Source organism: Sander lucioperca, chromosome 8 (assembly GCF_008315115.2).
Source record: "Sander lucioperca isolate FBNREF2018 chromosome 8, SLUC_FBN_1.2, whole genome shotgun sequence".
Taxonomy (NCBI): domain Eukaryota; kingdom Metazoa; phylum Chordata; class Actinopteri; order Perciformes; family Percidae; genus Sander; species Sander lucioperca.
In genome coordinates, this window is record NC_050180.1 from 3,228,037 (window position 1) to 3,253,209 (window position 25,173).

General features: G+C 39.8%; 1 protein-coding gene across 1 annotated transcript in view; it reads left to right on the top strand.

Annotated features, from left to right (window-relative positions):
* The window catches only part of LOC116043181 (dnaJ homolog subfamily C member 3-like), a 34,316-nt gene extending 11,441 nt beyond the window's left edge, over positions 1-22,875 (top strand). Inside the window, exons 3-13 of the mRNA XM_031289683.2 lie at positions 7,144-7,254; positions 7,354-7,478; positions 7,796-7,870; positions 9,538-9,690; positions 10,091-10,272; positions 13,028-13,147; positions 13,481-13,586; positions 13,681-13,801; positions 19,199-19,331; positions 20,883-21,031; positions 22,001-22,875. Coding sequence (XP_031145543.1) covers positions 7,144-7,254; positions 7,354-7,478; positions 7,796-7,870; positions 9,538-9,690; positions 10,091-10,272; positions 13,028-13,147; positions 13,481-13,586; positions 13,681-13,801; positions 19,199-19,331; positions 20,883-21,031; positions 22,001-22,038 — 1,313 coding nt within the window. The 3' untranslated portion in view covers positions 22,039-22,875. The remainder of the gene's footprint in view (positions 1-7,143; positions 7,255-7,353; positions 7,479-7,795; positions 7,871-9,537; positions 9,691-10,090; positions 10,273-13,027; positions 13,148-13,480; positions 13,587-13,680; positions 13,802-19,198; positions 19,332-20,882; positions 21,032-22,000) is intronic.
* The last annotated feature ends 2,298 nt before the right edge of the window (positions 22,876-25,173 follow it).

Genomic DNA, 25,173 nt, shown 5'->3' on the forward strand with positions numbered 1-25,173 from the left:
CATTGTTATGGCCGGAATGAACCATATGCACTGAAGGCTCTTGAGCCAGCTCATTTATTTGTGTTAGCTGTGTTGTAACAACATCTTCTGTTATATTCTGCTTCTTACATGTTGACCCCAACACTGAATATCTTGTTTTCACAATAATAAAAATGTGGACACACGCATAAATCATTATACATACCTGCTGATTTACTAAGTGCAACACCCAACAGGGTCCATGTAGACCTGTTACATTACATAATCAATAACTGTGACTATAACACACCTGGCTGCACCGGAAACAAATGAGCTTACTAAAGAGCCTTCTGTGCATAACATCCATTTACAGTTAAATTTAGAACTTATAATATTTTTTGTTTTTATGATGAAGGCCATCTTGCGTCAAATGTAACTTCTACTGACAAAGGTGGGAATATGTAGATGTAGTGGCAGAGCAGAATGTCTCACCTCAAGAACTTCATTATATATTTTCCTTAGCCTCCTTCTGTGGTTGTAAGAGTTAGTTATTTTGAACAGAGCACACATTCCTCCCCATATAGTATTTTCCAACCATGTATGCGTTGTCATTTTTTGGCCTTGTGACTGCATTGTCAATGCAGCCACTCTAACATCCTCCCCCGTGATACATTGGAAACGTCCCTGTAATGTAATCATCATAACAATCATTTTCCTGTGTTTATGCACAGTTCCTGTTTAGATTAACAATAAATATTATAAAATTGATGAATACATTTAGAAAAAATATGCAAATGTTAAGTAAAATCAGACCCCAACATCAATTTATACACCGCTCAAAGAAATTAAGGTAACACTTCAATCATACATTGGATCAGAACAGTAAAGAGGCAAAGGCTTGATTTTGCAATAACTTCAATGAATGTAATTTGTGAACAGAGAAAGCGGTGTAAGGTTGCAAAAAATGTGGTTTAGCAATTGTGAAAATTTGTTAATATTACCTTATTTTTTTAGAAGTGTATTTAAAAAAAAATACATATCATTAACATAATTTGTAGACTTACCCTTCCAAAGACTTTGAATCTGCAAGATGAAGACAAAGTCAGATTATGACTATTTAAAAAAAAAATTATAAAGACAATTATCTAACAATTATGGTCAATCTTGTTCTGTCAACACCTATTTTACAGTTATGTATTTAAAAAAAAGGGATATGATTACATGACTACAGCAGTTCAAAATTCTAACAGGCTAATACTCTATATTACAGATGCATTACTGATTAATGTGTTTAACACCAAGAATGCATAGAGGTAAGATCTTTAAGAAATGTGTATGCATCTAAACTGCTGACCCTTTTAACTCTTAATAACCCCCTTAATGCTATGCTAGTTGTCCTTTTAGTAAAAGCACTGTTTGGACATGTCACCAACATTTCATCCTGCTATTAATCACCACCTAAGCCTCACTGTCACTTTATCCTGTGATTAAAGTCAGTATGAAATATAAGGCAAGGCAAGGCAGCTTTATTTGTATAGCACATTTCAGCAACAGGGCAATTCAAAGTGCTTTACATGAAAACAGAATAAAAAATTTAAAACAGATAAAATACAAGAATAAAAGTTACAGTGCAGTATAAGAAATGAAACATTAAAGAGCAATTAAAACAGTTAAATATATAAAAGCAGATAAAATAGGAATTTCTCTTTATATGCTTATATAGATTATTATACAGTGTCAACAATGCAACTTCAGTCTTTGTTTGTACTTAGTGTTCCATTTTTACCAATATGACAAACATCTCAAGCAGTCCGGTCCATATTTTTCCAACCATCTCACCCACAATGGGCCCAGATGCTTCGCACGGCTTTGAGCTTTCATTTCTCATAATAACAGAAGCTAGTATACTTTTTTCTTACAATGTGATCGTCACCACAAGGCTCGGTTCTTTTTTCGGCAAACCTTGTAAAAACCCGGTACAGCCCTGCAGACAAAAACCTTTCAGTAGTCAAGAACTTGTTCTTAAACTATCTTATTTCCTTCTGCAGTCTGTCTCTAAATAGACAGGGACCCCCTTGGAGTATGTTAGTCTATTTGTATTTAGGCCTTCCGCCTAATTTTAGTTAGTTTTCTTCTTCTAACTCTTGATCAGCCCGACGTCTGACTCTTCTGTTATTCCCTTGCCATGCTGTGTCAGAGAATTATTCAGATATATGCCCGGTATATGTTATTTATTTTTAATTGTATTCCACGTAAGAAAGCTTTTTTGCACATCTCTTTTGTCGGGCAGGTGCGTAGGATATGATCAAAAGTGGCAGATCAAAGGCTTAGAGAAGAGTCCCGCACACTGACCATTACGCAAGCAATAATTTATTTAGAAAAATACAACGTTTCGGTCTCAGACCTTCAACGTTGTATTTTTCTAAATAAATTATTGCTTGCGTAATGGTCAGTGTGCGGGACTAATTGTATTCCACAAAAGTTGACCCTGATATTATTATACAGGTTCAAACACTTAATTTTAACACGTCTTAACAAAAATGAACATTGTAGGCTAATAACATAATTGTTCAAATATTAGCTAAATATTCACAGTGAAAGTTACTGCCACATATTGGGTTAAAAATATAAAAGAATGCTCATGTACACCCATGGTATAATGCTGATAAGCAAATTAAGAAAAATGCATTAAATAAGTAGTTTTGTGCCGAAGACAGTTTTTGTTAATATTTCCGACCAAAAATGCCTAGCTAGAAAATAAATGTTACCACGCCTGTGACCAGCCTACAATACAGTCTCAGATTAATCAATGTCTTTTGCTTACCTGTGACTTTTCGCAGACATTATTGCTTGAAATATGCATCACTATCTGGGATGACATATTAAAATAGTGTATATTACACTCCTTAATGGCCTATAGACGTACAATGGCCTATTGGATGCGTAGCCTGTGCATGGCATCTGCGTTACCATGCCCGGATTATCCATAAGGGCACTTGGGCCAGTGCCCAAGGGGCACAACCAGAGGGGGGGCACCACATGACACAAGCATTAACAATATTTTCAGTAAATTGTTATATTATTCACTTGAAATTGTTGAAAGACCATACATTACTCGTTTAAGAACACTAATTTCACAACAGTAATAATAATAATAATAATAATAATAATAATAATAATAATAATAATAATAATAATAATAAATAAATCAATAGTACATGACCACTATCACTCCCCTCACCAATCTGTCAGAGTTGAGTTGGTCCACAAGTATGCGCAAATGTATCATTTGGGGGATGGGCGTTGTCCACATTTAACAATAATCAAAAGTGGCCAGTTTAAACCAGAAATTTTTTTATAATGATCAATGTAAAATATTAACTTTTATAAAACATTATAAGTGGTTGGCTTTCTTGATTCAATGTAATTGGCAAGCAAATAAAACATTTTTTCACACAAACCCCCCCCAACTCTGGGTGAGACTTGGTTGTGCCCAACCCTTCTCAGTTTCCATATTTCCACAGTAGATATGGACATATTGGGCATCATTGGAAACATTATGATCTGTAGTATGTGAATCAGGTGAGAAATCCAACGGACACGGATATTTGGCCGTTAGGGGGCAGTGCAAAGTCAGCATCTGTTGCAATCGAATTGTCAAAATATGTCAAGATGTCTATTTTTGAGCTGGATTTTCTCCATAATTCCACAGTAGATATGGACATATTGGGCATCATTGGAAACATTATGATCTGTAGTATGTGAATCAGGTGAGAAATTCAACGGACAACCATATTTGGCCGTTAGGGGGCAGTGCAAAGTTAGCAAATGTTGCAATCGAATTGTCAAAATATGTCAAGATGTCTATTTTTGAGCTGGATTTTCTCCATAATTCCACAGTAGATATGGACATATTGGGCATCATTGGAAACATTATGATCTGTAGTATGTGAATCAGGTGAGAAATCCAACGGACACGGATATTTGGCCGTTAGGGGGCAGTGCAAAGTCAGCATCTGTTGCAATCGAATTGTCAAAATATGTCAAGATGTCTATTTTTGAGCTGGATTTTCTCCATAATTCCACAGTAGATATGGACATATTGGGCATCATTGGAAACATTATGATCTGTAGTATGTGAATCAGGTGAGAAATTCAACGGACAACCATATTTGGCCGTTAGGGGGCAGTGCAAAGTTAGCAAATGTTGCAATCGAATTGTCAAAATATGTCAAGATGTCTATTTTTGAGCTGGATTTTCTCCATAATTCCACAGTAGATATGGACATATTGGGCATCATTGGAAACATTATGATCTGTAGTATGTGAATCAGGTGAGAAATCCAACGGACACGGATATTTGGCCGTTAGGGGGCAGTGCAAAGTCAGCATCTGTTGCAATCGAATTGTCAAAATATGTCAAGATGTCTATTTTTGAGCTGGATTTTCTCCATAATTCCACAGTAGATATGGACATATTGGGCATCATTGGAAACATTATGATCTGTAGTATGTGAATCAGGTGAGAAATCCAACGGACACGGATATTTGGCCGTTAGGGGGCAGTGCAAAGTCAGCATCTGTTGCAATCGAATTGTCAAAATATGTCAAGATGTCTATTTTTGAGCTGGATTTTCTCCATAATTCCACAGTAGATATGGACATATTGGGCATCATTGGAAACATTATGATCTGTAGTATGTGAATCAGGTGAGAAATCCAACGGACAACCATATTTGGCCGTTAGGGGGCAGTGCAAAGTTAGCAAATGTTGCAATCGAATTGTCAAAATATGTCAAGATGTCTATTTTTGAGCTGGATTTTCTCCATAATTCCACAGTAGATATGGACATATTGGGCATCATTGGAAACATTATGATCTGTAGTATGTGAATCAGGTGAGAAATTCAACGGACAACCATATTTGGCCGTTAGGGGGCAGTGCAAAGTTAGCAAATGTTGCAATCGAATTGTCAAAATATGTCAAAATGTATATTTTTGAGCTGGATCATGTCCATAATTCCACAGTAGATATGGACATAAAAACAACAACAATATATTACACTTATACCTCACAGTGTGGTATTCTACAGGTCATGAGAATTTCTGACTTCTTAAATATAATTTACAAGATTGTTGGCTTTCATTCAGACAGATTCAACAAAAACAAGTGTATAAAGTGTATACAACTGTATAAAGAAAAGAAAAAAAAAAAAAAAAAAAAATATATATATATATATATATATATATATATATATATATAAAAACACACACACACACACACACACACACACACACACACACACACACACACACACAGTACATTAACATAAAGCTGTGATCTGCACTGATCATACAGTCTATGGCACTGATGCAGAATGGCTCGTTTTGTGATAAACACTGCCACACAGTGGCTGAAACGGGAATTTTAAATGCTATAACGGAATGTTATACTTGTTACATGGGAAACTACTCATACATTTTAGCTTTCATTTAACGTTGCTAGTGAAGATAACAAGGTGCAGCTTTACCTCCAATCCTGCAGCTACAACTGATAAACACACCAATTTCTAAATCTCTGCTAACATTACGCATATACAGTAACGGCTTACAAAAAGAGATGAAAATGCCACCGGACATTAAACTTTACGAACACAAATGGCATAAAAGACAGCAACACAGCTAGCTAGCTAACAGCCTAATGTTAAATGATAGGTTCAGTTAGCTTAACGTTAGCTCGGGGTGTATCTACCTAATTATAATAGCAATTTGTACCAGCATTAATGCGTAACGCTTGACATTGATGTAACACATTAACGGTGATAACAAATGTACGGCAAACACTAAATATACTTACATTTAAATGTTAATTGTACCATTAGCGATGCCGCTCCAACTCCCACTTAGGTCCGCCATTGTTGTTGTTTTTTTAACGAGCCGGCAAAGCCGCGCGCATAGGATTGTGGGTGATTTGGGAGCGCGAAAGACAGACAGTGCGTCTGTCCAATCAGGAGGGTCCGTCCACTGCTAGATAGGCCCTACCTTTTCCAGTAGAAGTTAATGCCGTTGTGTTTTGTGATTTATTGAAGTGTTTTCCTATTTGCCGTCGTGTTTTCCTATTTGCCGTCGTGTTTTTCTATTTGCCGTCGTGTTTTCCTATTTGCTGTTGTGTTTTCATATTTTGCCGTCGTGTTTTCCTATTTGCTGTCGTGTTTTCCTATTTGCTGTCGTGTTTTTCTATTTGCCGTCGTGTTTTCCTATTTGCCGTCGTGTTTTCATATTTGCCGTCGTGTTTTCCTATTTGCTGTCGTGTTTTTATATTTGCCGTCGTGTTTTCCTATTTGCCGTCGTGTTTTCCTATTTGCCGTCGTGTTTTCCTATTTGCCGTCGTGTTTTCATATCTGCCGTCGTGTTTTCATATTTGCTGTCGTGTTTTCCTATTTGCTGTCGTGATTTGCCCTTCAGAGCCACCGTATTAATCACATCGAAAACAAGATGGGCCAGAGCCCTGATGACTTCCTTTAATATTCTCAAGTTGAATTTATAATTCATTCAATTTATTCAGACTGTCATGCCATAGGCTATATTCAGACTTTCATGTGTTCAGACTTTATTCTATATTCAGACTTCATTCCATATTTTCAGACTTTCATTCCTTAGACTTTAATTCTATATATTCAAACTTTATTCCATATATTCAGACTTGCTTACATATTTTCAGACTTTCATTCCTTAGACTTTCATTCTATATATTCAGACTTTCATTTAATATTCTCACGTTCCATTCCATATATTTAAGTATCGTTCCATAAATTCAAACTTCACACAGATATATATAAAATAATTTCCTAAACGGCATGCCATTTAACGTAAGCTGTTGGCTTACGTTAATCAGTTATGTTAACTTATATTGAAGCAAACCGATTTAAGCTTATTAGTTAAAGTAACCAGTTAGTTTGAGCCTACAGGTGTAATGTTAACATGCTTATATGTGACAGCTAGCTTGTCATCTCTCTCATAATTAACATTACAGACTTGATAATGCTAACGTTTCATGCTGCCGCCTATCATTTGTCAATACTTAACGTGGATACATTAGGAACATTAACATTACTGTAGTAACTAGTCTGTGCTAATATGCTTGGTATTGTGGTGCAGGATATCAGTATTGTGCATGTTTTTCAGGAGTGAAATGTCACAGGTATGGGAGTGTAGACAGTCATATGCTGATGGGGAAGAAACTACTCGATGCTGGCCAGCTAGCCGATGCCCTCTCTCATTTCCATGCTGCTGTGGGTAAGTGACATAAGCATGCCACATTTTAAATATATATTTTTACAGAAGGAAATTTAACCCAAAACTTGTTTAGTTATGTTAACTGTATCCTTATGTCAGAACAGGGTCCCAAAAACTACATGGCCTACTACAGGAGAGCTATAGTCTTTCTAGCAATGAGGAAGTCAAAGTCTGCACTGCCAGATTTGAGCAGAGCTATTGAACTCAAACCGGACTTCACATCTGTGAGTTTCTGTTTTTACATCAGTTGGTCTGAAACTTTTATTTTCACATAGTTGCACACAGTTTGTCATACTGCAGACTTATATTGTTGGTCTGACAGAACTGTATGAGGAACACATCTACTGGACACAAATCATTGGAAGAAACTGGTGTATTTGTATAGGCTATGCAATATATGTGCAACTTGTATATGAACCCAAGGCACAACTATGCTGGGAAACCAGTCAGTGAAGTCAGCTGCAGCGCTGTGGAGATAGGTCTGGCAATACGAAGACTATGTCAGCTATGTTGATAAGTCTGCACTGTTCTCTCCATACAGGCTCGCCTCCAGAGAGGAAATCTCCATCTGAAGCAGGGGAGACTTGATGAAGCAAAGAGGGACTTGAAGAAGCTGGTAAGTATTAGGGATCAACACTGGTTTTTCGATAAGTTAATGAAACCGATAACTGATAACTCATAACTCCAACACAAAACTTTGTTTAAATGCTTTAAGCAATTAAAGAATCTATCTGATCTATCTCAAAATTAGAATCTTTCAACATAATACCCAGTAAAATAGAGTCAGGTAGTGTTGTTGGGGGGGACATTAAGTCAGACTCAGTGGTGAGTGAAACTGAAGCCGAGGGACAGACACAGAGCTGTAGCCGAGCCAAAGTAGACCACTTTTTAATTCATTAACTTTATTGGTTATCAGGCAAATAAAACGCTGATACAGATAATCTGCAAACTGCTAAAAAACGCCCCGAGAATCGGCCAGGGCCGATAATCGGTCTATCCCTAGTAAGTAACATCCAGTTTAAACTTCACATCAACAAGACCCTATTTTGTCCAATAAGCAGAGATCACCAGGAGCTGTGAGTGTTGATCTGTAGCCTGGTGTTGTAGAGAAAGTAAACTCTAGCATGAAAACTAGGCTTAGTGTTTTTTCAATATAATTTGAAAGAAGGGCAATAGTTTAACTTATGAACAGCTTTATTGAACTATATAACTATATATAGAACTGTATGAGGAACACATCTACTGGACACAAATCATTGGAAGAAACTGGTGTATTTGTATAGGCTATGCAATATATGTGCAACTTGTATATGAACCCAAGGCACAACTATGCTGGGAAACCAGTCAGTGAAGTCAGCTGCAGCGCTGTGGAGATAGGTCTGGCAATACGAAGACTATGTCAGCTATGTTGATAAGTCTGCACTGTTCTCTCCATACAGGCTCGCCTCCAGAGAGGAAATCTCTGAAGCAAAGAAAACTAGGCTTAGTGTTTTTTCAATATCATTTGAAAGAAGGGCAATAGTTTAACTTACGAACAGCTTTATTGATATGAATTTTTCTATGCAATGTGCACACTTTATTTGTATAATTTATTTCATCATACTGTCCAGTTATATTATGAGGTCGACAACATGAGAGGTTGTGTTATTGATGAGCTGAATGGACTTAACTGTCATATTGTGCCAAGGACATGTGGTGGGCCTGCAGCCTCATAAGCCTGTTTTGATCATTAATTCCTTGCCTTTACATTTATTTGTATTGAACACAAAGAAACCAGTCACCTTTTGATTAGCTTTATTATATGTAGTTTGAAGCTCAGTGGTCAGTCTTGTATTGTCTTGTACTGTTCGTCACTTTTTGGGAGTTTGTATGTAATAGAAATTATATAATAATTGTGTAAATGTTGCCCAAGGTTAATGCGTCACATGTATTCATTATTATTCTTTTTTCCTAAGCTGAGCTAGTAGGAAACACTTTCAGTACACCTAGGTCTATTTATAAAGCATGTGTTATTAGCTGAGATTGCTCTTGTGAATATGATGACATCTATGATGCGGATGATTATAATTTAATGGGTTTAGGGAATGGTGAGCACTGCAAATGCTCTGTAAGGCAATGCTTGAAGGCAACACAAGTACCTCTTCAAAAATATTGTATAAGGGCTCATATATATGTGTTGGTAAAGGACTAAAAACAATTTAAGTCACTCTAACTTTTTTTCTAGTGACACTTTAATCATGACCATTAGCATGCAGTGTATTGTGTTGCCTTGCAATGTTCCAGCTGAAGTCCAACCCTAGCGCCGAAGAGATGAGGGAAGCCCAGAGTCTGCTGACAAAGTCGGATGAGATTGTGCGGCTGGTGGCTCAGGCACGCGTCAGCTTCTGGAGAAGGGATTATGAGACAGCTGCTGCCCAGCTCAACACTGTCATTGAGGTAAGATACCTACCTTGCAGGTGGTGCCTGATTGTCTTGCAAGCACGACATTGACCATGTTAACTTTACTGCTGAGTCTGAAGAGCATTTCTAAACTTACTAGTACTGCAGTTTGTAAGACCATACAATCTGATGTTTTATTATAATATATAAACTACCCAACAATATATAGGCCTACAAATCCAACTGAAATGATTAGACCATTACACACTTTTACTTTTTCTTTTAATACTTTAAGGACATTTTCTTGATGATATTAACATATTTTTACTAAAGTAACATTTTTCATGCAGGACTTTTACTTGTAACAGAGTATTTTTCAGTGTGGTATTAGTAATTTTACTTAAGTAAAGGATCTGAATACCATCGCTGTGTAAGACATATTGTCCGTCTGTTACAGACTTGCGTTTGGGATGCGACCTCTCGTGAGATTCGAGCAGAGTGTTTTATTCAAATGGAAGAGATGGGGAAGGCCATTGGGGACCTCAAAGCTGCATCCAAGTTAAAGAGTGACAATACCCAGGCTTTCTACCAACTCGCCACCATCTATTATAATCTTGGAGACCATGAGATGTCCCTCATGTAAGACCAACTTGCAGACTGCTACCACACTGTATACGTATCAGACACTGGGACAAGTACCAGGATTTACTGTAACAAAGTGTCACTGTAAGATAACTTCCTAATTACTAAGGTCAGGGTGCGATTTGTGAAGAAAAAGAGGAGGATGTTTTTTGATCATGTGCAACAAAACATTAATTAAATCCCCCTTGAAATACCATGAATCTCCAGGAAGACTAACACTTAACTATGCATTTCAATATTCAATGAAAAATACAACGCTTTCACGCCGGAGAAAAGCGCAGTTCACTTCGCTGTGAAAATCTTCACCTAGGAAACGCTCATTAGTTCCTCTGGAATTTTTTAATCCAAGCACCTTCTTTTTCCTAAACTTAACTTTTGGTGTCTAAGGCACTGTTCTTTATTTAATTAAGGGGCCACTGGAGGAGTTTTGTGGCCTCTAACCTAAAAAGACTTGACCCTCCCCTCCTCAATAATAATTTTCCTATGACCCTCCAAAATGATTTGAAAAAGAGACATGACCCTCCCCTTGCGTGCAAGTTTGCACTTAGCAAAGAAGTACAGATACCATTTGATTTTTACAGCACAACACATCCCACTCCTCTGTTATGGTGTGGTGGCCATTTCAGTAGATTTACTCACTAATATTGTTGTGGAAACACAATAAGCATGGAAACTAAATGCACACTTCCTGCATTACTGCATTACTTCATATACTAAGTTACTCCTCTAGTAAACTAGTATTCATATGAAATAAAACAATAAAACATTGAGACCATTCAGCAAAGGACGCTGGGATATAACCAATTCAACACTGGTTGCTATGGACTTGTCACTATCGTCATTGTATATTTTAGCACATAGCTGCCGAAGCTGACCATTATATTCCAAAACACATATGTTTATTTTTAAAGTTTTTAAGTTACATTGTTATTCGCCCTTATGAAATCCAATCGCGGCACGGCTGTTTTGGAACACAGACGGTGGCGGAATGCCCCGACACTTAAATTCAACTAAAATGTAACGGTGAACAATCAGTGTTGGACCTACAGTCTGTTGAGATGCCTCTCCAAACTCACCATAAAACGTTAAGACACGTTGAGAAAAAAGATCTGTATTTTGCCGTGATCCAATGACACACAGGTGAACGAGGCCTCTCCACTTCGCCGTTTAAACAAAGTGGAATAAACGTATAAAAGTCCAAATCTACATAAAACCCGCAATCAATTAGTAAGCTGACATCACATGTATATACATGGCATTTAGGAAACCTTTATTGCAACGTTGGCACGGTAAGATGTCCAGACTAGTGCAACAGTAACTTTAGTTTTTTTGCGTCCTGCTGCTCCCATCGTCAGCCAGGTAATATTTTTTTTACTAAAGCAGTATATGAAATCAGATGTATTACCTATCACCATTTAGTTGTTTTGTGTTATTTATCATTTATCATGTCATGGTCATGCCAGATGTAATTATTCCACTCATTTTTTAAACAATGCAATTACCTGTTTGAGCCACCAGGGGGGCAGTGCTCCTCCTGCCCCCCCAGCAAACTCCGCATATGCGGTCAGACCATCTGCTAGGGGGCCGAGACTGAGAGCTACATGGATAAATATGCACCAAACAAGCCACTTTGAAATTTTGCTCTTTTCATGAATAAAAAAGTTGGGTGACTCGCAGTCACCTATTGGCGGCTAAACAATTTCCGCTGGTAGCCGGTGTCCCGGAGCTCTGTAGCAGCTAAATACAACCAGCAACTGCTGCTCGGATTTTATCTTTCTATGGCACTATAGACTGTTCACGTTACAGCGCTTTACTCAGTTTAAACTACTTCTATTTTAAGTACATAATATATGGTCTATTGGTTAAGTAGCATTGATCACTTTGAGGGAGGGGATACATTTTGTCCCCACCGGGGATACAAATAATTCAGCAGAGGCTGGGATATGTAGACCAGAAAGGGGGAAATCCCACGCATCCCCCCTGGCAAATTGCACACTGACTAAGGGGATTCAACATATTGGCATAATCATATCTCCAGTAGATTACATCAAAATTAGATAGATAGATACAGTAGATACGTAGATAGATAGATGGATAGATACTGTATATTTCTTGCATTTGTTTTTATGTCATGAGGAGGTGGACAAATTAACATAAGCTATCTCACAATACAATGCAATATGAGATTTTCTCAAAACTTAATGTTCATTTTGTGGTGATGACACCTCAAAGTGCCAATATATATTTCAGTCATGACTTGGACATTTCCACTTCAATATTATAAATATTTGCAGTGGACTGCATGCACAAACAGTCCCTAGCTTGCCATTTTGTACCTCTGTAAGTTGTCTCATATTGCCCTTTAAAGTCACATAAAAATGATAATTTTAAGATTTTTAATAGCTGGCACATACCGTTACTTGGTATTCAGCTCATTATTGCTTGCATATGTAGCTAACAAAGTCAGTAATTAACACTGTAATAAATACTCAACGTAATGTGGCAAGCAATAAAGGCCAAACTAATCTAAAGGACACATGTTAAACACAGAAACACTACATTGGCACCAGGGAGCAATGAAACCCACAGAAACGATACATTATGGGATATTTGTCTAACAACAATGCAAACTATAGCTTCAAATATGACCACATAGTTTACTGTAAATCAGTTGTGTTATTTTAAAGTATGGAAATTTAGCACGTCCATCAGGGAAAATATTAGCCTGTTCCTCCTTTTGTCTGATCTGCAGTGAGGTGCGCGAGTGCCTGAAGCTTGATCCTGATCACAAACACTGTTACAGCCATTACCAGCAGGCCAAGAAGCTCAAAAATCACATCCAGTCTGCAGAGGAACTCATCCGAGAGCAGAGGTGTGTGTGTGTGTGTGTGTGTGTGTGTGTGTGTGTGTGAGTGATAATGTAAATCCTTGACAATATAAAATAACATCCTCTGAATACCAGGGATTGCATCAGCTGCAGAATGACCTCAAGCACTCCCAACTTTCTGATCTCACAAAGAGGCATGCAAATCCCATCTTAAAGTGAATGGATGTGACATTATATTTGACATGCATTAGATATCATATTCCCAAGAGTAAACAGCGAATCACAGAGCGCTCGATGTTTGTGGGTGCAGTGATCCATGTTGCAGTCTGCCAGTGTCACAGCGTTGTTCAAACCCCCACCTGCCTCCTGCTCTTTTAGGTATACAGACGCAGTGAGAAAATACGAGGCAGTGATGAAGATCGAGCCCAACGTGCGCCATTTCTCTCTCCTCGCCAAGGAGCGCATGTGCCATGCATTGGTACAGGTAAGACCCTTTACTGCTCCCACAAGACGCATTAACTCACTCTGTGTCTTCAACAATACATCTATCCAACATGATTTCCTTGTGTCACGAGCAGGGCCAGCAGGCCGGCAGAGCTGTCTCAGTGTGTGGCGAAGTCCTCCAAGCAGACCCGGAGAACGTTAGCGTGCTGAAGGACAGAGCTGAGGCATATGTCCAAGAGGAAGAGTATGAGGAAGGTAAGACTGTCAGATGTAGTTGTATGTAGTTCGGATCTATTAATTTAAAGGTCCCATGGCATGAAAATTTCATTTTATGAGGTTTTTTAACATTAATATGAGTTCCCCCAGCCTGCCTATGGACCCCCAGTGGCTAGAAATGGTGATAGATGTAAACCGAGCCCTGGGTATCCTGCTCTGCCTTTGAGAAAATGAAAGCTCAGATGGGCCGATCTGGAATCTTCCCTTTATGACGTCATAAGGGGAAAGGTTACCTCCCCCCCCCCATCTTTCCTCCTCAATAGCATTTAAAGCTACAGACACAGAAATGGCACATACTAAGGAAAGCTGATTGTGGGACTGGCTCTAGTGGCTGTAATTCTGCACCAAGGCTGAATTTCAGGAAAGAGACTTCAGATACAGTATTAGGGAACCACTAAGGTCTATATAAAAGAGACTTCAGATACAGTATTAGGGGACCACTAAGGCCTATATAAAAGAGACTTCAGATACAGTATCAGGGGACCACAAAGGTCTATATAAAAGAGACTTCATATATAGTATTAGGGGACCACTAAGGCCTATATAAAAGAGACTTCAGATACAGTATCAGGGGACCACAAAGGTCTATATAAAAGAGACTTCATATATAGTATCAGGGGACCACTAAGGCCTATATAAAAGAGACTTCAGATACAGTATTAGGGGACCACTAAGGCCTATATAAGAGACTTCAGATACAGTATTAGGGGACCACTAAGGCCTATATAAAAGAGACTTCAGATACAGTATTAGGGGACCACTAAGGTCTATATAAAAGAGACTTCAGATACAGTATTAGGGGACCACTAAGGCCTAAAAGAGACTTCAGATACAGTATTAGGGGACCACTAAGGTCTATATAAAAGAGACTTCAGATACAGTATTAGGGGACCACTAAGGCCTATATAAAAGAGACTTCAGATACAGTATTAGGGGACCACTAAGGCCTATATAAAAGAGACTTCAGATACAGTATTAGGGGACCACTAAGGTCTATATAAAAAGACTTCAGATACAGTATTAGGGGACCACTAAGGTCTATATAAAAGAGACTTCAGATACAGTATTAGGGGACCACTAAGGTCTATATAAAAAGACTTCAGATACAGTATTAGGGGACCACTAAGGTCTATATAAAAGAGACTTCAGATACAGTATTAGGGGACCACTAAGGTCTATATAAAAGAGACTTCAGATACAGTATTAGGGGACCACTAAGGTCTATATAAAAGAGACTTCAGATACAGTATTAGGGGACCACTAAGGTCTATATAAAAGAGACTTCAGATACAGTATTAGGGGACCACTAAGGTCTATATAAAAGAGACTTCAGATACAGTATCAGGGGACCACTAAGGTCTATATAAAAGAGACTTCAGATACAGTATCAGGGGACCACTAAGGTCTATATAAAAGAGACTTCAGATACAGTATCAGGGGACCACTAAGGTCTATATAAAAGCATCCAAAGAGCAGTGTGTAGTGTGTTATTTAGTTTTTTCCAGTTAGTTTTCCATTTAGTTCTTCCACAGAAGGCACTGCCTGAAATGCCTCGCCCACATTCCTGTTTGAAATTCCTCAATTAGTGATGTCATTGATTGAGAAAGCCAGCCCAGTCTTTCATATGTGCTGCCTATAGGTGCTGTCTGAGCAAGCACAGCCTGCCCACTGGCTTGTTTGAATTTGGTTGACCAATCACAACAGAGTGTGCCAGCTGACCAATCAGAGCAGACTGGGCTTTTCAGGAAGGTGGGCCTTGAGCTCAGACAGAAAAGGCTCGTTTGAGATGAGCCAGGCCTGCACAGAATCGATCACCGGCGATCGCCGCCCAATGCATGCTGGTTAGATTTTTGTCCAACTTGATCCCAACTTGCTCTGGCGGCCGCAGTTTTGAGAGGCAGGTGCCGCAGTTTCCCAATGGTGGCAAGACCCAGGTGGATCCAGGGCATGACGGGAAACTGTTCAGCTGGAAACGGCTGGAAACTGTCTGACTAGACCACAGATTTTTGTTATTGCCCACTGCTGCCACCGCCTGCTCTCTTCCACTTTACAGGCAAGGCGCAGCTCATCTCAAACGCCCTCTACTGTTTCAGGTGGAGGAGCTGCAGCATTGAGCAGTATGATTTGAACATCAAAGCATGTAAACCTAATCTAGGAGACCCCAAGAGTACAAATTTGACACTGAAAAGGAGTATAATAGGGGCTCTTTAATAGAGTCAGTCCGTTAGATTTACACACAGAACCGCCATCACACTGAATGCTGTACAGTCTACCAATCTTTACTGGGAACGTATTCATTTCAGTTTATAGAGAAAATCTATGGGCATGTGTTTGGTGAAGAATTTCGACACAGGTGTTGTGGAAATGGCAGTTGTTTGGAAACAAAGTATATAGATTTATTAACACCAATAATGATTCTCTATTTCTAAATAGCTCTACTCTTCTCACACAAATTTACCTGTATGTATTAGTGACATTTTGGTTATAAAAAACACAGCTGTTTAAATTAAGTTACTGAAATGGTCACTTAGTTTTCAGTTTATTAGGTACACCTAACTGAAATGAATTCAGTAGAAATACAACAGTCCTGTAAGAAATCCTACCTTCATGAAGGTTTTAGCTAGGTGTACCTGAATGAACTGGCAGCTGAGTGTATGTTGTAATACTCCTACTGTACTACAGTACATTGTACACTGGTGTCATAGCAGGAGTCTAACACAAGGGGGCCTTGTAACACCACAAGAAGTACACAGGGAGACGAAGTTAAAATGTCAATGACACATCATTAAGACTCTTACCTTCTGATCATTTTATTTCTTGTAATTTGGGTGCCTTCAGAAGTGATTTATTTTTTTTAATTATTTTTTGGGGGCTTTTCCCTTTATTAGATAGTAACAGTGGATATACAGGAAAGGGGGAGAGGGAGAGAGAGAGGGGATGACACGCAGCAAAGGGCCGCAGGTCAGATTCTATCCTGGGCCGCTGCAAAGGACTCAGCCTACATGGGGCGCACACTCTACTAGGTAAGCTAGAGGTCGCCCCAGAAGTGATTTTAATGTAAAAATCCAAATAAAATGCTGTCAAGCAGCATACAGTCAGAAAAGGGATTCATGCTCACATCCAGTTAAATTGTGCCTCATTTAACAATCTTTCTGCTCATCACTAAATCCACTTTAAATTTACAAAAGCTCAATAAAGACTGAATATAGATAAATACAGCAGGATGTCCATATCTTAATTAAAGCATATAACTACTATGTCCAAGTCATCTGTGCATTTATCCCATACAGTGTAATTACAATTAGGTGTGGAGCCCAGTGTTTTAGGAGTAAGTATAGTCTGTAAGCTGTGGAAAGTCCAGTGATTGCTGATGGTGAAATCGTCCAGAATTCTTTGTGTCCCGGCCATTTTACATGTCACCTAGTCTGGCAGCTCTCCTAAGAAGGTCTGGCTAGTCAACATAGCATTCTGGGATGGGAGAAAAACGTGCTCTGGTTAATTGGCATTTCTTTAAACCAATCTCAATCTTCTTGGGCGGCGCTAAGCGTCGGACGGAGCCATGGTGCCTCTGCTAAATAGCCTCGGGAAGGAAGGCGGAAGGTAACGGACATCTGGCCGAAATCAGGGACATCCAACGGCACCTGAAAAATCCCGGAAGTGAAACGTCGTCGATATAGACTACATGTCACCTGATGTTCTACTACCGTCGTGAAAATCAAGTACTTTATCAAGTCCTGTGTAATCTTTTTGCAGTGTCATCTGCCATGCCATGTTGTAAACTGGATTTTGATTGGCTGTCAGTGCTTCTATCGTTCATCAAATCGCTCTGAAAGTGATCCCAACGATATCGGTCTCCACTGTCATTGTTGTTACTCCACCATCCACTTAAGTTAGAAAGATTTTAAGAACAATATATTTACACTCATTGTTGTAGTTGTGGATGGTTTTCTTTTTTATGGGATGCTCACACAACCACAGTTCTCCTGTGTTAAAGGAGAACTCCGGGCAATTTTTTACGTTACTCTTGATCGCTATAAGTATGTGAGTACTGTCGATAGCAAAAAACAACGAGCCGAATCGGTGCTAGCTAACTGGAGCTGCTGCAGCTAATGCCGAGAGCTCCCACTTAGCTAAAACGGCAGTTTTGGGGGCATATCATAAAGAGTGCCTTTGTGCCTCTTAACAGACACAAAATGCAATTAAAATGTCTGTGCAACATGAACAGGGCCCTTACACGACAACAAGATGTATTTGTAGCATATATATCCATTTTGTGTGCGATCCATCTGGCGTTGGTGAATAGTAGTCTCTGCAGTGGCGAACTGTGTGTTAGTTGCCTTAGCCAGGCTAGCAGGGCCGACCGGCATCCTTCTATTTCCTTCTATAAATTTTTGCGGCGAAAAAAGTTTATTTCCCCCTCAAAAATATGTAATTGAGCACTGTAGTGGTTATGATCACATCAGTGACTATGTAACTACATGGAAACGGGACAAATGATGCCTGTTTCTTGTACAGTAATAGCGTTACTGAAGGCTAGCTCTAGCTCCATAGGTTACTCCAAGCTTCTTCCCTTGTGAACACCTCCGCTCTTCACTCTTCTCACACCACGCTTCCATCTGCACACTGCTGTTGACCTTTTCCTGCTACAACTGAAATCCCACGGGACTTCAGCGCCAGACTACAGCTAGCCTTCTGTAACGCTGTTACTTTACAAGAAACAGGCATCATTTGGCCCGTTTCCATGTAGTTACATAGTCACTGATATGATCATAACCACTATAGTGCTCAATTACCTATTTTTGAGGGGGAAATAAACTTTTTTCGCTGCAAAAATTTCGCCGCGAAAGCATGAACTGTCCTCTGAAGGACAAAATAAATACTTTACTTCACTTCATACTAGCTGCTTTGGATTAGTAAGCAATACTGATTGTAGAGGTTTGAAATCTTGAGATATGCAATGGCTTACGCTGTAACTATCTAACATTATTGCAAGCAGCTAATCCCATTTGCAATGTCCATTGAAAACCCAGCAACACAGTCCAATAAATCCACTTCCGCAACGTTGTTGAAATAAAAGATGAAAATCTCCGGTTTTTATTCCTTGGTTTCCGATTTACAAGAGCGAATGTGAGCTGACTAATACACTTATTATAGTTGCTAATGAGATCAAAAGAAATTCTTAATAGAAATAGCTAGAAGTTAGCAGTTAACAGGTAAGACAACCGTTCGCTTCCACAGCTCTCAAGTTAACAGTTTAACCATTACATGAACTTCCAAATGAAATTACTTACCCTTTTAACATTAAGTCTTATTCACATTACTATGAATTGTACTTTGGCCTCTACACTGATTCTGTCCCCCTTGTTTTTCTTCCAGCTATTAAGGACTATGAGACTGCTGCAAAACACAGCGAGAATGACCCTCGGATTAAAGAAGGTCTGAAAAGAGCTCAACGACTTCTCAAAGAGTCTCAGAAGAGGGATTATTATGAGATCCTGGGAGTGAAAAGGTGGGCACAGATCACTGGAATTTGGGATATTTCTTTCCATTCATATAGGTTTTTTCCAGACAGGGATATTTACAGGGAAGTTGGGAAGAATTTTTTTACTGCATTGGATCCACAGCTTTGATCCCCTTTTAAAGATGTGTGTGTTTAAAAGCCCTATTGACAAGATAGATTTTCATTTAAGATTTCATTTTAAGGCAATAAAAACACACTTGGTAATAAAAAGTAATGTTTTTTTTTTCATTGGGAGTTGATGTGGTAACCCTTTACACTGGGACAAGTATTATTAGGTCCAGCTTATATAGAAAAGACATTTTATTTTGGTGGACATGGTCATGCTCCCCCTCTCTACAAAAACCAAAAGGGGTAACTAAATACATAAAATGAAAATAAATAACAAAAGTGAAACAGACAGAACATTTAAATCAGTGGCACATATAGTAACAATGTGACAAGAAAGACAAAAAACCTGAGTCAGGGCAATATTCACAGTCAAGTATTTCAGGACCCTTCACTACTGGAAAGAAGGTAACGGGTGTGTGGCACTCGGGTTAGTTCTACTGCTTCTGTTCTGTACCATTGCATGTTTCTATCTGCTGAAGAACCTCTCAGGGTTGCCGGACAATTCATATCTCAGTCTCTTGTAAGATGACCACGAATTCTCTTAACCTGATTTCCATAATTTTAGAATAGTTCTCTCTGGCAATAACCATGTCATAAACCAAGATTGGGGGCATTGTTGTGGAATGCCCAAGTAGAGCAGTTTCAGGGTCCAGAGTTAAAGTGACGTTTAAAACACTTGAATACCATTGAAATAGAAGACACCAAAAGTGTTTTTTTAGGCCTTTATTTCCAGCAGGACAGCTTAGACATAAAAGGGGAGAGAGAGGGGGAATGACATGCAGCAAAGGGCTGCAGGTCGGAGTTGAACCTGCGGCCGCTGCATCGAGGACTAAGCCTCTTAATATGGGCGCACACTCTACCTGGAGAGCTAACCAGGCGTCCAAAAAAGTTTTAATGTTTTTGACAGGTCTAAAAGTGGGGAGCAAGTGTACGCTCAGTGAACATACTTCTCAGCTGTAGTATTGAACTGAAGTATTGAGTTATGAAAACTTTGATTGTAGCTGACCAAATGAAGCAAAGTGTCTCTTTATGTTAGGATCTTTTATTGTAACTATTCCTTTACAGATTCATCACGTGCATATTGTTAGTATACCATGACTCTTAACATTGGTGGCCCAGTAATAATGTAAAAAGCACCATGTTCCCTCATTTTCTGAAGGTTGGATATATCCTGTGTGCTTTATATCCACAAATGAATGGCATAATGATAAAATCAATTAACTTGAAGTATGATTTGGGGATAAAAAATGGGGACATTCTGAAATAAATACAGAACTCTCAGAACTCAGAACATCCAGAATTACATAGAAGAAGTACATTGACTTCAAATAAGCCAAAGTACAAGGTGCCATGTGTAAGTGCAACATTATAAGTGCAATTTTTTTTTATCTTTTAATAAATGTGCTGATAATGTGCTCCCCATTGTCACAGAACTGCCCAGAAAAATGACATTATGAAAGCCTACAGGAGACTGGCACAACAGTTGCATCCTGACATGTTCCAGGATCCATATAAAAAGAAGAAGGCTGAGAAGAAGTTCATTGAGATCGCTCTGGCCAAAGAGGTTCTCACTGACCCAGGTAAAAGGTTTTGTGGTCTGGAGAGTCAGTGGGAAGTTGTAGTGGTTGCCAGTCATCCAGTAAATACCAGGGCTCAGAGGGGCTGCTGGGAACAGCTCACTACGTGCTGTTTCGAGCAGCCTGAGACCTTTATTATTTTACAGGGCATCAGTTTTGTTGTCCCAACAGCCTGTAACTAGCTATTGACACATATCTAATAAACAACTAGTTTCCTAATTTGACTATACAAAATTAGTGGGGTTTTTTAAAGATTTTTTTTTGGCATTCAGGCCTTTATTGTAACAGCTTGTACATGAAAGGGGAGAGAGGGGGAATGACATGCAGGAAAGTGCTGCAGGTCAGAATTGAACCCGCAAACTCTGTGTCATGGACTGAGTCTCTATATATGGGCACACGCTCTACCACTAGGTCACCCACTATGTTAGTGTTTGATTAGCCAGTAAAAACTTGAACATTTTTTGTGGGTTCTATTCACATCTTGCACCTAAACATTACGGTTGACATGTTAGTTCCTCTGGGAATTTGCAAACGCAGATCCAAGTGGTGGATCAGATTCAGTTGTCTGTTTAGGAGCCCAGATGAAATAAGGTCAAACCTTATGAGCCAAATAGACAATGTCCTTGGAGACTTTCACAAAAGTTGTCTTATTAAGTATCGCTGATTCTCAAGCTGCATCAGCAGCAAACAAGCTCCAACGATTTAAATCTCAGCAAACCTTTTATAAACTCTACCGGCATTGAACCAACTGCAACGTCATAGCGTAAACTAAACTTTTGATTTATTGTATAGAAGTATTGATCATCAGCTGATCTAAAATGTCGGAAGATTATTTTTACTCTTATAACATAATGGTAATGTGTAACAATCTATATACACACACAACACACTAATTCCTGGAGGAAATTGATTTCTAATTCAAAAGCTACGTATGAGTATATTTTAAGTTGTGTTCTGACGTGTTTTTTCTAGAAATGAGAACCAGATACGACCAGGGTAGGACCCCATGAATCCGAAAAATCCAGCAGGGTCGTCATCGTCATCAGCACTAACATGGAGGATCCCAGGGCTTCCAGGGTTTTAACCCATTCAGCTCCTGACCCTTCAACTTTAAATTCAACTTCAACTGAGGAATGTCATCCAGCACAGCAGGAGCTAATTTTCGTTTTTTCGGAATGTCACAAATGCCATAAGTCTCACAAAAAAATGTGGAGCAAATTGTGACTCGAATTCAGTGACCTTAAAGGTATAATATGTAAAATTTCAGCATTTAAATGTCTAAAAATGACTATACCTATGTTATACATTTTATTAAGTTGTGTACTCACATTATCCCAAATGTTTCTAACTATGTTCAAACCCAGAGAAGTCTGTAATTTTAATCACAGACACAGTGTTACGGGCTCCCCTCTTGTTTTTCTTCTCCCTCTCTGCTCTTCTTAGGGGCTTCTGATTTGATCATTAGTGGGTGGCCCCGCCCCCTGTACTTAAGGAAGGCTGGAGGACAAGGATCTCCCTCGACTGCGTATAATCTTAAGAATTTGGCGCGAGGTAGTTTCATGTTGAAGGTTTACGTGCAGTTTGATTTGGACCACAGGGTGAGAACCTGGGGCAGTTTGGCGGACCGGGCTGGAGACGAACAGTAGATCATGTCGCTTAAATTGCCTCCTCGACTCCTCCACTTGCCTCCCTTCCTCGCGTCTTAGTCCCTCCCACCGAGGAGGCCCGGGAGAGATGCGAGGAAATCATAGGAGGAGAGAGGCAACGAGCAAATGTGTTTTAGAGGGATGAGACGTCCTTTCCTCTGAAGCGTCACATGAATACATCAGCTGTATGGGCAGAGTTAGCAACTCCTTCAGCTGCACGGCTTCCAGGAAGGCTGCTCTCATGTATCCTCGCCTATATCTCCTCGATGATCCCTCCTCGATGCAGAAATAAGAGCTTTGAGACGGCCTTCACTGAGGAGGGACAGAACAACTTCTGGTTCAGCCGAGGACCGAGGAGCTATCATATCTAAGGACCGAACAGAACAGATGACATTAAATACAGGGGCCAACGAAACTCTCCTCTTCGTTAAAGCTTATAGTTAGGGAGTGAGGATTTGCAGCGTTCGCCCAGACCGGCGGGGGAGGGTGTATAGCTTCAGACATGGCACCCCTTCTCTTCTCTGCTTCTCTTCATAGTCATTAGACTAATCTACCATATAATCAATGATATAATCAAAGTAGAGGGAGACAGGCCAGTACAGCCCAATCCGGTTGGGGAGACTAGCCCGACCAGGCTCCTCTCCTTAACCTGTCTCTCTTAATTCTGCTGTTATAGTTTTAGACTGCTGGGGGACTTCCTTTGACACACTGAGCTTCTCTCTCCTCTCTCTTTCCATCTGTGTGCTTCCATGTTCCAGAAATGCTTGTTACTAACTTAGCTCTGGGGAGCTTATTCCCCGGAGTCCATATGTTTTCTTTTCAGCATGTTTCCTTCAATTAGGGTGGCCCCTAAATCATGGTTGCAGCTTGTCGCCGTGGTCCAGCTGCGCGCCTTGCTATGCCCTGTTACACCTGCTACGCTCTGCTGTGCCCTGCTACCTCCTGCTGCATCCTACTACGTCCTGCTACGTCCTGCTATGCCCTGCAGTGCTCTGCTACGTCCTGTGACGCCCTGCTATACCCTGCTATACCCTGCTACGTCCTGTAACGCCCTGCTATACCCTGCTATGCCCTGTTACACCTGCTACACTCTGCAGTGCCCTGCTACCTCCTGCTGCCTCCTGCTGTGTCCTACTACGCCCTGCAGTGCTCTGCTTCGTCCTGTGACGCCCTGCTATACCCTGCTATGTCCTGTGACACCCTGCAGTGCCCTGCTATGCCATAAACTACTACAACTACTATTTCTAGTCACTGTTCCATTATCTTTGTGACTATTATTGCCATTGTTCATCACACCCCCAACTGGCACCTTCAGACACCACCTACCAAGGGCCTGGGTCTGTCCCAGGTTTCTTCATGAGAGGGAGTTTTTTCTCGCCACTGTCGCACTGAATGCTTGCTCTTGGGGGAATTACTGGAATTGTTGGGTCTTTGTAAATTATAGAGTGTGGTCTAGACCTGCTCTGTCTGTAAAGTGTCTTGAGATAAATCTTGTTATGAATTGATACTATAAATAAAATTGAATTGAATTGAATGAGCAGGGAGGGAGTGAACAGGTCAAACATAATAGGGATGTGATGTCCCTGTGGTGTTATTTGAGTGTTTATGTTATTGACATTGTGGAGTTGTTTTTCTAACCTGTGCCTCCTGTTTTTAGGTCACTAATTAGAACAACTCAGGTCAGCCGGTGTGCTGAGGGTTAGCCTTATGTCTCTCCCTCTCTCTGCTCTGGCTGTCTCCACTGGCACACCAAGGTTTGATTTGATTATGTTGTCATAGGTTTGCCTTTTGCTAAGTTCACACTTTACAACTCCAGCACACTCTCACCTCTGCCACCCATGCACACCCTATGTCACTGACTCCACTGATGTCAACATCACATTTTGTATATAGTTAATGTGGTTCAATTTGATTTAATAAAGTATTGTTTAAACATTTAACATGGTGTTAAATTCTCACCTGAGCCAGGCCATGACAAGGAGGGAGACAACACCATGTTAAATGTATAAACAATACTTTATTAAATCAAATTGAACCAAATTAGACCAAATTATCACTTATAAAGTGAAAACTTAGCAAAATGCAAACCTAGGACAACATAACCAAACCTTGGCGTGCCAGTGAAGACAGCCAGAGCAGAGAGAGACAGACAGAGGATACTGCAAACCTCAGCACACCGGGCACAGGTGAGCTGAGTTGTTCTAATTAGTGACCTGAAAACAGGAGGCACAGGTGAGAAACACACCTCCACAATGTCAATAACAAAAACACTCAAATAACACCACAGGGACAAATCAGACTCAAACAGGAAACAAAGCTAAACCGGTACATATGACAAAATAATACAGGAAGTAAACCAAGCAAAATATACAAGATGAGTACAGGAAAAACACAACAAATAACAAGAGGTGCTTCTCATGTCGCTTAAATTGCCTCCTTGACTGCTCCACTTGCCTCCCATCTTCACGTCTTAGTCCCTCCCACCAAGGAGGCACGGGA